We start from the raw sequence: 15,472 nt of genomic DNA on the forward strand, positions 1-15,472 counted from the left end.
GTGATGCTGTACAAGCTTGCTTCCTTACATCATTTGATACTATTTGCTACGTATACTATGTGTATACTACTATTAATACCAATCCAGGACATATGAATAGAAGCTGATGACCTGTATTCCACAGTTGGTGATTCATAGTGCCAATGTTAAAAATTCAAAGTGCAAAAGGCAAACTGTCTTCAAATGCTATGTCCATTCTTTGGCTTGACAAGAACTGCATCCTGTTATTTCATTTCAGTGCTTGTTTATGCAAATTTGCAAGAAATAAAGGTAAAATTATTTCACTTTTTACCCATTTGTCTACACATAGAAACAAAATCATGAGTAACTGATTTTTTTTTAAACCAGCAAATAATTCATGCATCAATGAGTAATAAACTAATCAAACAGATTACCTTTTCAATCTATTTGGACAAAATATCCTCTAAATCTGTATGCTTAACTTTGAGATTTTCTCTCCTCCATCTCCTACTTTTTAACCCTTCAACATCCTGCTGCCTTTCTAATTACATCATAATTTTTAAGGTGAACAGACAATACCAACAATGGAATAAAAAATTCTTGCACAATTTCAGTCATGCTCTTCTGATCAACTTCAGTGATTATTTTCAGTTTAGTATTAACCACATGGTACAAGAAAGCCCTAAGCGTTTGCAGCAGCATTTCCCAGAAATCACCAGAAGATGATGGCAGGGAAATTTTTATTCTGTACTTTTCTGTTTGAGCAATATGACAGTTGACAGTACCACAGACAGGAATTAATTTCAAATTAACCAAGTTTTCCTTCTCCACAGGAATGAAATTATGCCTTTGGGTTATCCAACTCTAAAGCATACAAAAGCCATATTCTCTTTGATTGGATTTGCTGCTGATTTTGAGTTGTCAAGCACTTTGGGATATACTATACAATATCAAGTTAACAAGGTTTTCCTATATTTATGTTTATAACATGGCAACCAAGTCTAACTGTAAAATTATTCATTTATGCCAAGAATAAAGATGAACTGTTACTTCAATATAAACAGTTCACTTGTCAGAATAAAACAAAGTAAACATCAACAAAGCAACTGTAATGTAACAAAACTACCTCTAAATAACGAAATCACAGGGAATATATTTGAATCTTACCTGTATACTCTTTAACAGCAGATATAGTATTCTCACTGACAGTATGATAACTCGATTTTGCTATCTCAAGAGCTGCTTTAGGATAACATGCTGCTGAAACACTTGCTATGCCTATACCACTATACAAAATTTTCCGTATCAACCCACCTAACAAATATAAAAAAAGATACTTCTCTGATTGTTCTGAATTAAATAATAATAAAAAAAAAAAAGTTCATATGCTGATAAGACACTTTTATAATGACAAAGTTAAATCTTATGTAATAAATTTCAGCTGATTAATGCATTATAACTTAATTTTTATTTAAATTACTTTATATTTACCATAATTTTTTAAATAACAATACAAGGTGTTCAGAAAGTTCCATTATTCTTCCCCCCCACACACAAAACAATTATTTATGATAAAAATATACACTGGTGTTCAAAGAAACTGCATCACCCCTTAAAATTGTAATTGTCGTCCAAATAACATAAGTATATGGCAATATTTCTTACAGATTGCATCAGATAAGATTGACACACATAGATTATGACATAATATTGCATCAGCTGTTACTTTCAGCTATCTAAGCACACTCTGCAAGAGTTGCAGTCATTCCTTGTTTGTGTCAGGATGGCGAGTTACATGCAGTTGACGCCACGAAGAAAGAGTGCTATTATTGCTTTATGTGAGGAAGGATGTTCTTCCCATCATATTGCTTATAGAGTGTCTTGTAATCAGTCAACAGTGAGTAATTTCTTTCCAAACTCAAGAATACTGGTTCTGCTGATAGGAAAAAATGAACCAGATGCAAATGAGTCTGTATGCCAAAACAGGGTCGTGTTTTGAAGTGCTTATGCCTTAAAAACTGTAAAGCTTCTTCATCTGAGCTGAAAAGAGAATAGGAAGAACATATAGGAGTGGTAGCAAATGCAGAAACAATCAGAAGACGCCTCTTCAAAAATGGACTTGTAGCTCGTCATCCTAAGAAGCCCCTCCTCACACAAAAAATGAAAAAGGCCCGATTAATTTGGTGTAAGGAGCACGTCAAATGGAGCCCCGAGAAGTGAAAGTCAGTTATTTTCTCGGATGAGAAGAAATTCAATCTGCATGGCTCTGATGGGAGACAAACGATTTGCCATAGACGTGATGAAGAATACCATCCAGACTGTATGGATGTACAGTGAAATTCCGTACCAGCCAAATGATATGGGGGTGCATTTTCATATCGCGGAGTAGGTCACCTGCAGTTTATAAAGTTTCCGTAAATGCCAATGAATACATGGTATATTGGAAGGCAAATTGCTGCCAACCATTAGCTAAAGACCATTTCAATTTGCCAAGTAACTGCATCTTTCAGGACGACTCTGCTCCTTGTCAATGGGACCAAAAGTGTAAGTAGGCACTTCCGTAGTTACTTTAGCTTCATTTCTGCATTAGAGGTTTGAAAGTAATGTGTTTACATTTGTTACAGGTGAAAAAATGGTTGGAAGAACGGTAGTAGTAGTAGTAGTGGTGGTGGTGGCATGTGATGCAAGAAAGCAAGTGTATGAGCTTATGCAGCATCAGCCAAAAAAAAAAAAAAAAAATCACACCATTCCCTCCAAATGCCTGTCCAGTTCCTCCTTAAATTTATTTAACCTATCAACTTCCACAATGACAGATGGAAGTTTGTTCCAGCAATTAACCACCCGCTGGCTAAAGGCAAATTTCCGCACATCTATTCTACATCTGTCTTTTCTTAATTTGAATCTATGCCCCCTTAAGTTCGTAATCTGAACAAGTGGAAGGATCCCATCAGAATTCAGCATGCTCAACCCATTCAAGGTCCACTACAACTCTTAGCTGGCCAGGAAACAGCCCGCAACTGAATCCAATATTGTTGGCATCGTGTGGAATCTGCAGTTGCCAGAAAGAAACCCAAGACCCTTCATGAACTTCAGGAAGCCATAATTTGTGCTTGGAACCACGCACTATCAGTTTATTATCTTCAGAAATTGATCTTGTCAATGCCTCGATGGTGTGCTACTGTCATCAGGGCCAGAGGCAGTTCAACTAAATATTAGTTTGCACCTGATGAACTTTTCATTTTGTTTTCCATTTAAAATGATAAACTGAAGAAAATTAAGGGCTTTTGATAACATTTCAGCCATAATTGTCGTGTTTACCAAAATTGTTGTATAAAGGTTGCAAATGCTCATTTTGGAATATTTTAGAGCACCTGTCAAATATTACTTAGCTTTGCCTTAAATATCTTTTGTTTATATTTCTATTTGTGATGCTAGTCATTAAGGTAACATACCATTGCGAAAAAGGGTTAGAAATGCAAAATTTTTAGGTGATGTACTTTCTTTGTACACCAGTGTATATTAATGATACATTCTTTATTTAATATTTGTAAAAGAATAAGAGAAGTTTATCTCAATATGATATGTAGAACACTTCCGTATGATACTCTCCAGAAATTAAAATGAAAACAATTAAAAAATTGAAAATCTTACATTACAGTAAGAAATAATTCTTTATCTAAATTTTTTTCATATGTAATGGCAGTTGGTACCAGGAGTTTCAGAAGGGGGTTGGGGATCATGGAACCATGCATCCAAAAACACTATTAAAGAGTTATTGTGCATGAAAATGATTTACAATAATCATTTGAAGTTGTATCCTTAACCTGGGTTAAGGATACAACTTCATATAGAGATGTGAAGGTACCCAAACAGCAGTAAATAAAACACTGATATTATTGCTTTGTTTGTAAGAATGCAATCTCAAAATGAAGGGGAAGCCTTTACTTCTATTGTTAACCCCTCCTCTTTTTAAAAGCCAATGCATTCTGACATGGTGATTCTGTGTATAAATATTACTTATTCATTGGGGCTCATTCATTGACAATACTGCTTAATTTCATGGCAATGAATTTATTTTCCAATCTAAGTATGTAGATATGCTTAAGCAAAGTAATTACATCACAAACACATTCCTGACAGATTTGTCTTCCATGACAATATAATAGTTTTGATTCCCAGACCTCTCCAAAGAGAAATTCCTCCAGTCATAGAAGTGAGAGGTCTGAATTTGATCGGCAAACCTCTCACATCTATTACTGAAGAAATTTTCTAAAGTTTGTTTCAATCTAAAGGAATTTCTCAAGTCCTCTTCAATGTAGCAAGCTGATCTCAGGCAGAGGAAACAGGGTTTCCATGTAAGCCATTCCAGATTTTTCAGCCAACATGCACACAACATGCAAAATTGGCCAGTGAACCCACACTTATATAGACATAATACACAATGGCACATTATAGCCTAAGCCACTGATGTGCCGAAAACCCAACAACAACAACAACAGAGGATTTCCAAATCATTGACATTTGTGGTTATCTACAGGCATTTTAGAAAAAGCAGTACATTTTGCCCAGCTAAAAACCTGCCAAGACAACCATAAGCCTAAAATCAGGAAGTTGAAATTCTTCAGATTAGCATTAGTAGAGGCATACGATGCAAGAAAGCAAGCTTATGCAGCATCAGCCAAGAAAAAAAAAACAAAAAACGCTCCCAACTCATCCCTCCATTAATTCCAAATAACTGTCCAGCTCAGCCTTAAATTTATTTAGGCTATCAACTTCCACAACAAAGGATGGAAGTCTGTTCCACCAATCAACTACCCGCTTGCTAAAGGCAAATTTCCGCACATCTATCCTACAACTGTCTTTCCTCAATTTGAATTTATGCCCTCTCAGGTGATTATTCTGCGAAAGAGGAAGAATCCCATCAGCATTGAGCATGCTCAAACCATTCAAGGCTTTATACACCTCAATCAGATCACCTCGCAGGTGCTTAGTCTCCAGACATTGTAATTTGCAAAATTTAAGCCTTTCTTCATAAGCACATTTGCTTTCATTCCATTCACTAATCTTCGTTCCCCTTCGTTCCACATACCTCTTCGTTCCATTCACTAATCTTGTTGACCTTCTCTGTACTCGTTCCAACAGCTCTACATCCTTCTTAAAATGAGGCTTCCAGACCTGCATACAGTACTCAAGGTGTTGGCCTGACCATTGCCTTATACAAGGGGATAATCACCTCTTTATCCCTGCTATAAAAATTCCTGTATATCATTGACAAGACACCATGAGCTACTCTTGAAGACCGTCTGCACTGCTCAGAAAACTTCATATCTGAATGCAAAATTACCCCAAAGTCCTTTTCATTCTCTACCACTGTCAGTGTAGTACCACCGAGTTGATACGTTACTCTGGGGTTATTGCTTCCCATATGTAGTACTTTACATTTGTCAATGTTAAACTTCATTTGCCACCTCTCAGCCCATCTGCTCAAATTTTCTAGATCCTGTTGCAGCAGCGTACTGTCATTAGTGTCCTTCACAACCCTGCCAACCTTTGTATTGTCTGCAAACTTCGACATTAAACCTGATATACCATCATCAATATCATTTATAAATACAGAAAACAACAATGGACCCAACACTGAACCCTGAGGGACGCCACTAATAACATTAGTCCACGAAGAGCAGTGTCCATTGATTACCACTCTCTGTCTTCTCCCACTCAACCATCCCTTTATCCATAGCAGCAATTTGCCTCCAATGCCACACTGCTCCAATTTGTGTAGCAGTCTTCCATGTGCAACAGTATCAAAAGTCTTTCTAAGATCCAAATATATAATATCAAAGTTATTTCCTGCATCCAGTTCCTTTATGACCACATCATAGTATCCAATCAAATTGGTCAGACAAGACTTCCCCTTAACAAACCCATGCTGTGTCCGAGCTATAACTGAAGTCTTATCTAGATGATCCTGCAGTGCTTCTTTAACCAATGGCTCCATTAATTTCCCTGGAACAGAAGTTAAACTAACGGGTCTATAATTACTTGTGTCACCCTTTGATCTTCTTTGTGAATTGGGGTCACATTTGCAGATCTCCTGTCTATGGGTACCTCCCCTGAGTCCAAGGAAGCTCTCATAATTATGGCAAAGGGTTTGCTTACTTCCTTTGCTGCCTCTTTTAATATAAGTCGATAGAACTCATCCACCCCGGGTGCCTTTTTTATGTTTATCTTTAACAATTTCTCCTCCACTTTCCTCTCGGTTATTACAAAATCATCTAGCTCACTGCCAGAGTTTAATTCAATTCTGGCATTCCCCTCCCTGAATAACTCATGTGTGAATGTAGATACTAAATACTCATTTAGTTTGTTAGCCACCTGAGCAGGATCATCAACATTTGAACCATAAATATCCAGTGGACCAATCTGATTCGTCCCTTTCCTTGTAGAGTTTACATAGGTAAAGAATTCTTTGCTGTTTTTCTTTGCATCCTTTGCCAAAGATTTCTCGTAATCTGCCTTCGCCTGCCTAACCTCCTTTGTAACTTGGTTACAGACTAGCTTATATCTATCATAGGCTTCCATGTTGCCCACTAATTTTTATGTATCCCATGCAAATTTCTTCTCTGCCATATGTCTCATTAGTTCATCTGACATCCATTTAGGCCTAAACCTTGAACAATATTTCTTAGTTGGTATGTAAAGCATAGTAGCTTCCCAGATTAATTCTTTGAATGCATCCCATTTTGAATTTTCTGTTGGTTTCATCATCAGTGGGTCCCACTGTATAGAATTTAAATATTGTCTCAGACCATCGTAGTCGCCTTTACGAAAGCAAAAACCCTTCCCTTTACCCCTGATGGTACTTACCTCTTTGAGTAAATCCCACTTCAGCACACTGTGATCACTGCCACCTAGTGGTTCCTTTATCTGCAGATTCTTAATACATGAAGAATCATTACTGATAATCAGATCAAGAGTATTACTCCCTCTAGTTGCCTCCCGAACATGCTGATGTAGAAAACAATCATCCAATAAATCCACAAAAGCCTTGCTAGTATGGGAGTGACCAACCCACAAATTCCAGTCAATATCTGGGAAATTAAAATCTCCCATTATAAAGGACTCTCCGATTTACTGGCCCATTCTATTTCCCTGTACAGTTTCTTATTATACTCATAAGAGTCATTAGGCCTATAACACACTACTACTCTCAATTTTGATCTCCCACTGCTTATGTCACACCAAACTGACTCGACATTGCACTGTCCAGCGATGTCGACTGGTTGCACTTCCTTGGATTTTGTGTTTCTTAACTAATAGCATAACCCCTCCTCCCTTCCTATCCTGTCTATCCTTCCTGTACACATTGTACTCCCCAAATTCCAGTTCTGCATTCCTTACATCTGTGTGCCACCACGTCTCTGATATCCCAACAATATCTGCCTTTAATGTTTTGACCAACACCTCAAATTCATCAAATTTATTTACCAAACTCCTAGCATTGGTGTACACGCAAGTATACATGTACCTGTTCCTATTCTTAGCTACCCTAACACAACCCATGTGTTTACTTGCACTGCAATGACTCCCAGCAGTCTCTGAAATACCCTGCACCTTGTTTTCCAGGCTGCTACTCATTCCAATAGAAGCAGTGCAAGAATTACTTTCACCTTTTCCAGTGGCTACTGTTAATCTATTAGTCCTTGTATCCCCCCAAGCTAGCAGTTTTCCGACCCACTTAACACTACCTCAATAGCATCAGCAAATATTCTTGCACCCTTTCTTTTTAAGTGTATCCCATCCCTGTAGAAGCAGTCTCTCCTGTTAACAAGTACAGACCAGGCTGAAAAAAATTCTACCCCTTGATCCTTGCACAATCTTTCCAGGGCCGAATTGATCAACAGGGCTCTCATCATATACTCCCTCCTATCGTGTCTGGGCAGAATTGCAGACACTTTAAAATTCAACCCTAATTCACGGCTTTTTTTCAATAGTGACCTGTACTTTATTATTATTATTATTATTATTAGCATATGGAGTAAGGAAGCCCGAGGCTTATGCTGCACCCGCTAAAAAAAAAAAAAAATTCTGAATTACCCCGAGAGAGAGAGAGAGAGAGAGAGAGAGAGAGAGAGAGAGAGAGAGAGAGAGAGAGAGAGAAGAAGAAGAAGAAGAAGAAGAAGAGGAATCAAAAGGGAATCACCAAGAAAGAGAAGAATGATGATATCTAGCTCAGGACCCTGGATGTGCCAAGCCCATACTCACCAAATGTGAGCCCCTGCAGTTAAGTAATTCTGCCGGTCTCCTACTCTTAATATCATTAGTGCCAACGTATACAACAATATCACCTTTTGTCCCCTTAAAAGATATCTGCTCTATAACGTCATCAACCTTTGCCCCTGGCAGACATACCTTGATCCTGTTCCACCTATCCTTTTTATACACCATGTTCCCCATTTCCCTGACAACAGAGTCACCGACCACTACTAGTTCCTGTGTGACCAGCACATGATACAAGAAGATCCATGGACAAGTACTGTGAAGCAACACCAATAAATTCATGTTGCTCTGCAGGTTCCTCACATCTCTTCGGCACATTCTTTAATGACAGAAATTGTATTCCCTTTGTATGCAGAAGACTATCATCATCATCATCAACAACAGTTCTGGTAATGGCCCTGGCATTTGAGAGAATTGTTGAATATGCACAACAACCTATTTTTGCAAGTCAGATACTATTAATTGGTGAAGAGAGCTTTGCATGAGATAGAATCATCAACTTGCATGAGTAGGTGGAAGAAAATCTGCATGGTGTAACGATAAGAGGACCCATAAAGAGTACTTCTCTATTCACATCTGGTACAGTATTGTTGATGATCATTTAGCTGGGCCATACATTTATCTACATTAACTGACCAATCAAGATTACTAGCATTTTTTGGGAGATTTTGGCAGGATTGCTTGAAGATGCTCCCCAATATTAGTCAATAATTATGAAGCATAAAAGACAAAAATGGAATCGTTGCCAACTTGTGTTATGTGACCATAATGCGCAATTCCATTATTTAATTTTTAGCAAACAATGAAATACCAAATGAGCTGAATGTTTTTAGTATGGCATACATAAAAAGAAATATCGATAATAAATGTATTAACTGAAATGCAATTATAGCAGAACTTCAATCGTCCATCATGGTATGGGACCGAGACCATGATGGATAATTGAATAGATGGGTAATAGAATATGTACATTAAAAACATTATACATACAATAGACCGGGTCATCTAACTTGTTTATTTTATTACATAATACATAACATAATGAAATTTAATTAAACTTTAATTATTATTTATTTTTTACCGGGTCATCAAAAAATCATAGTACAGATATCTGACTATTTTAATATATTTTGACTTAATATTTTGTCTAGTAATGTCATAAAAAAATTTAAAAGAAAACAATATTACATAATTAAATTAATATTACATAATTAAATTAATTTTCTAAAAAAGTCAGTGAATTTCTTTTGTTTCATTATCCCTCAAGTATTTTGGGAGGCAATGTTACGAAATTTTATGCAAAAGTAACACTTGCATAGCATCTGCTTCTTGTACCTCGAACCACTCAATGCACTTTGACAGCAAAGTTTCAGCTTCACAGCGGCTAATTATGTTTGTTGTTCTATCAGCAGCAGTTTTTTCTTCTTCTTCAGTTTCAGAATCATCCGAAGTTGTCATCACTCTTTGCACAATTTCATTGTCATCTAAAATTTCAAGTCCGATGTCCACATCCAGTCCACATTAAAACAAGGAACAATTGAACATAACTGCAAAATTTCAGTTTCTTTGGAATGGTTCCTGTATCACTTGAATATATTTCTGACCACAACTTATTCCAGCTTCTTTGTATTGTTTGAACTGGAACATCATTCCAGGCATAAGCAACATTAAAAATAGAATCTTTTATAGTGTAGCTTTTCCAAAACTCTATCACATCTAATTTATTTTCTGCTGAAACAAGTTTTTGAACATTTTGTGTTAACGACATTTCATACTCTTGATCACACTTTGGTCCATCGGTTAAATGAGAGGTCATGTTTGCTGGCAAAAAGTGGCATGATATTTTGCTATCATTGCTTTTTAAATCACTTATGTGTATGGGATGAGTCCATCAATAGCATTGCATATTGTGGTAAACTTTTTGATGCCAAATGTGATCTTACACATGGTACAAATATTTTATGGAACCAATCATGAAATATATCTTGGCTCATCCACTCATTGTTTTGTGTGAAATATTTAACTGGCAAACCATTTAAATTAATATTTTTAAACGATCTAGGCTTTTTTGGTTTTCCTATAACAACCAAAGGCAATTTATGACTACTGCTGGCATTAGCACATACCATTATAGTGATGCTATCTTTCTGCATCTTATATCTCGGTGCCATATGTTCAATCATTGAGGCCAGTGTCTTTAGAGATAGTGCCTTCCAATTAAGGCCAGTCTCGTCACAGTTGTATATTTGATCTTTAACCAAACTTCATTCAGCTATTTCCTTCTGTAGTTTTTCACAATAAACAGAAATTACTGTGCTATTTGCACTTATCTTCTCACCCACCCTGGATAGACAACTGTTGAATACCATGGAAAAACTTAAATTTGTCCAACCATCCAATGCTAGCCTTGAATGAAGGATCTCCGCCTAGTTTTCTATTGATTTCAATGGCTTTTCGATTATTATAGGTCCCATCAATGGAATTCCTTGGCTACGTTTTTGAATAAACCATTGAAACATTGCAATTGTTCATTTTTAGCATGCTTCACTGTTTTACGACTTTTAACATCACCATCAGTGGTTTCCATTTTCAACACGTGGTTTTCAATGTTGTCTACATCATGCTTTATATCATTTACTCTTGTTCTTCCTATTCCATAAACCGATGCTATACTTGTAGAACTTTTACACTTTTACCTTTTCTTAGACAATTGATTATTTCATTTTTTGTGATAATCCCAACGCTACTCTCTTACATTTCTCTGTCATTTCAATGGGTTTACTAAATAAAAATTATTAAAATATGAAACAAGAGGTTAAAGTAAAACCATATACGGTGGGTTGTAAACAAAGACTGGGTGACACATGGCGCCAGTATCACAATGCATTACAGCATAGTAGGGTTAAGTGATGGTTAACAGAGACTGACAGTAAATAGGGTGATGGACAATTGAAGTTCTACTACATATATATATATATACTTTATATTTTAATATAAATACAGTGAACTTTTACCTCTAGCACCCAAAATAAAACCTCCAAGACCACCAGCAGTAATCGCAGCTGCACGTGGCAAAATGTTGGATTTGTCAGTAATGTAAGCATAAGCACCTATAAAAATAAATAAAAAAAGAAAAAAGAAACAAAATAGAATATCTGACAGAACTTTTCCTATACCTAACTGATAAGTATTTACAGTTAAATTAGCATTATTAAACACATTTTATCTATGTCTAATTAATTATCTATGTCTAATTAAATAACCATTTAAGAGAATGTCTGTCTCACTTCATTTGGACATACTGAAAAATTATGCATGTAAAATCAAAATCTTTTTAATGAAATTGAAGGTTATAGTGAAAATATATATTTTTTTCATTTTCATTTATTTACTATTTGCTTGTTTGATGGCACAAGTTTCAGGGGATCTAGACTCCCCATACCTATGATGTTTTTGAGCTCAGTTTATGCAATTTAGATATGATCAAAAGAACTTAGTAAGACATACAAAACTACTCTCATTTTTACTTACCAATTGTGAGAGGGCACAACCATCTGTCTAGAATCTGTGTACAATTTTAAGATGTTTTGCTATAAACTGTTACAGACAGGCACATTGCCAACGCTCTTGTTTAGTTTGAACATTTAAATGTATAATCAGAAGTTTATTTCAAGGGTCAACATTGTGCCTAACTGCACTTATACCTCAGTAAGTCTTGAACATCCTGAGATTTTTGAGTATTGACAAAGGAAGGGTTCAATGTGGTGCACATAATTGTAATTCTACTTTCACTTATAGCCAGAAATGCTATGTTTTTCATATGCTGATAGTAAAAGTGCCTATGTGCAATCATCGCTCACCAATACTAACTGATCTTTTCTGAATTATATGTTTAGTCTTTGAGCTATACCTTTTTCATTATGAGTTTTTCAAATTTATTATAGAGTTCCATAACAGCTAATTATCACCACTTTTTTCCCCTTCTATATAAAGCTATTTAATTCATTTTTAAAGAAAACATTGACTTGGTGCATATACACTAGTCCAGAAAGTGTTTTTTTTTTTAAGACAATGGGGTGTTTTTTTTTGATTTTCAAACAAGTGTAATATTATATCAGATATTTCAAAATATAAAAAAAAAAAAATTTAAGATGGTTACTTTTAAAACTGGTATTCATTCTGTAACAAGAAGGAAACTGAATTCGTCTTTTAGTAATGACAAAAAAAATTTGGAAATTGGAGAAATAATGAGCACTTAAACCTGCGTGGAGGTTTAATCTGCTTTTAATTTCTTAAAGAATTACGATTATTATCATCAAAAAGAATATTTAAGAAAAAATAAAATTTACATTAGCATCTGCATGTATAAGCTGTATAAAAAAGAAGTGAGAGAAGAAACAAAAAACTTTTTGAATTTTCCTGTTCAACGAAAGAGGAATTTATAACTTAGAGCCCTTTCATATCCATAAAAAAAGTGAAGACAAGAACTAAGTGAAAGCAATGATACATCTCCTTTCACTTAATGTGGACATTTTCCCTATTCCATCTAGGTGCAGAGATTTTTAAAGTGAAAATTTAATTTTTACACATTTTTATTTTTGAAGTTTCACAATAACTGATATCAAGTCTAAAAAAAGTTCTTATTTATACTCTGCCACAACCACTTAGCCAGAGGAGTTTACAATAAATCACGAATACAACTGTTAATCTTATTTAGCAGTCTTTCAACCAGAGTACACTCAAAGAGCATGTGCTACTGCACTCTGAATCCTGACCACTTGGCCATGTCAAGCCTATTTCATATAAACAAAAAAAAAAAAAAAAAACACCACATATTTTGGACCTAAAATTAAAGTTCCTCATATAAAAGTAGATTAAATTTACTCCTAGTATTCAGAAGTAATATACTATCTACAATTCTATGTACAAGTATACTCAAGGCTATTTATAAATTTTCTGAAATACAAAACTTACCTTTTGTGTGTTCAATACCAGTTAAATAAATATGCTTTGTCTGTTCTGCAACACCCTAAATGGGAAAACAAAATAGTACATAATGGTGTGAATTAAAAGCAAATAAATCATTTTCTTTCATGTTTTAATATATACACACACACATATCCTCTCCCCCACCCCACAAAAACATTAATAAATACTTCAAAACAAGCCAGAGATAATAACATCACAAAATGTATTTTTCATAATAGCATTAGCATTAGCCGAGGCATATGATGCAAGAAAGCAAGCTTATGCAGCATCAGCAAAAAAAAAAAAAAAAACCACTCCCATTTCATCCCTCCGTTCGTTCGAAATACCTGTCCAGCTGAGCCTTAAATTTATTTAGGCTATCAACTTCCACAACATGGATGGAAGTCTGTTCCACCAACCAACTACCTGCTGGCTAAAGGCAAATTTCAGCACATCTATCCTACATCTGTCATTCCTCAATTTGAATTTATGCCCTCTCTGGTGATTATTCTGAGCATGAGGAAGATTCCCATCGGCATTCAGCATGCTCAAGCCATTCAAGCCTTTATACACCTCTATCAGATCACCTCGCCGGTGCCTAGTCTCCAGACACTGTAATTTGCAAGACTTAAGCCTTTCTTCATAAGAGCAACCCTTTGTTCCATTCACTAATCTTGTTGCCCTTCTCTGTACTCATTCCAGCAGCTCTACATGCTTCTTGAAATGAGGCCTCCAGACCTGTATACAGTACTCAAGATGTGGCCTGACCATTGCCATATACAAGAGAATAATCACCTCCTTATCCCTGCTAGAAAAATTCCTGTATATCATTGACAAGACACCATGAGCTACTCTTGCAGCCCATCTGCACTGCTCAGAGAACTTCATATCTGCCTGCACAATTACCCCCAGGTCCTTTTCATTCTCTACCACTGTCAGTGTAGTACCACAGAGTTGATACGTTGCTCTGGGGTTACTGTTTCCCATATTTAGTACTTTACATTTGTCAATGTTAAACTTCATTTGCCACCTCTCAGCCCATCTGCTCAACCTTTTCAGATCCTGTTGCAGCAGCATAGCATCAGTAGTGTCCTTAACAACCCTGCCAACCTTTGTATCATCTGCAAACTTGGACATTAAGCTTGATATACCATCATCAATATCATTTATAAATACAGAAAACAATAATGGACCCAACACTAAACTCTGAGGGACTCGACTAATAACATTAGTCCACGATGAGCAGTGTCCATTGATCCATAACCATCCCTTTATCCATAGCAGCAATTTGCCTCCAATGCCACACTGCTCCAATTTGTGCAGCAGTCTTCCATGTGCAGCAGTATCAAAAGCCTTTCTAAGATCCAAATATATAATATCAAAGTTATTCCCTGCATCCAGTTCTTTTGTGACTGCATCATAGTATCCAATCAAATTGGTCAGGCAAGACTTTCCCTTAACAAAACCATGCTGTGTCCGAGCTATAACTGAAGTCTTGTCTAGATGATCCTGCATTGCTTCTTTAACCGGGCGCCTCCGTAGCCAGGTGGGAAGGAGCAGCAGTGTGTAGCACACGCTTCTTGATTAGACCGGGGTTCGAGCCCGTCACCACCAAATACGGAGGATGCGGAAAGGTCAGGGAATGACCACCGCATATTCCCGGAGCAATATGGCCTTAGTTGCTAATGCTCCTAAAAAAAAAAAAAAAAAAAAACCAAACCAAACAAAGCTTCTTTAACCAGTACCTCCATTAATTTTCCTGGAACAGAAGTTAAACTCACAGGTCTATAATTACTTGTGTCAGCCTTTGATCCTCCTTTGTGAATTGGGGTCATATTTGCACATCTCCAGTCTATGGGTACCTCCCCTGAGTCCAAAGAAGCTCTCATAATTATGGCTAAGAGTTTGCTTACCTCCTTTGCTGCCACCTTTAATATAACTGGATAGATCCCATCCACCCCGGGTGCCTTTTTTATGTTTATCCTCAACAATTTCTCCTCCACTTTTTCCTCTGTTATTACAAAATCATCTAGCTCACTGCCAGAATTTACTTCACCTCTCGCATTCCCCTTCCTGAATAACTCCTCATGTGTGAATGTAGATGCAAAATACTCATTTAATTTGTTAGCCACCTGAGCAGGATCCTCAACTGTTGAACCAGTGGACCAATCTGATTCATCCCTTTCCTTCTAGAGTTTACATAGGTAAAGAACTCTTTGCTGTTTTTCTTTGCATCCTTTGCCAAGGATTTCTCATAATTTGC

General features: G+C 36.3%; 1 protein-coding gene across 2 annotated transcripts in view; it reads right to left on the reverse strand.

The window, feature by feature from the left end:
* The window catches only part of Mic26-27 (MICOS complex subunit 26/27), a 73,911-nt gene that overhangs the window by 26,707 nt on the left and 31,732 nt on the right, over positions 1–15,472 (reverse strand). For both annotated transcript variants that reach the window (XM_090386162.1, XM_090386161.1), the window contains exons 4-6: positions 13,216–13,270; positions 11,256–11,351; positions 1,129–1,275 (exon numbers count right to left, since the gene is read on the reverse strand). In XM_090386162.1, coding sequence (XP_090242288.1) covers positions 1,129–1,275; positions 11,256–11,351; positions 13,216–13,270 — 298 coding nt within the window. The remainder of the gene's footprint in view (positions 1–1,128; positions 1,276–11,255; positions 11,352–13,215; positions 13,271–15,472) is intronic.

This window comes from Mastigoproctus giganteus, chromosome 12 (assembly GCF_048544385.1).
Source record: "Mastigoproctus giganteus isolate SK-2022 chromosome 12, ASM4854438v1, whole genome shotgun sequence".
NCBI classification, from domain to species: domain Eukaryota; kingdom Metazoa; phylum Arthropoda; class Arachnida; order Uropygi; family Thelyphonidae; genus Mastigoproctus; species Mastigoproctus giganteus.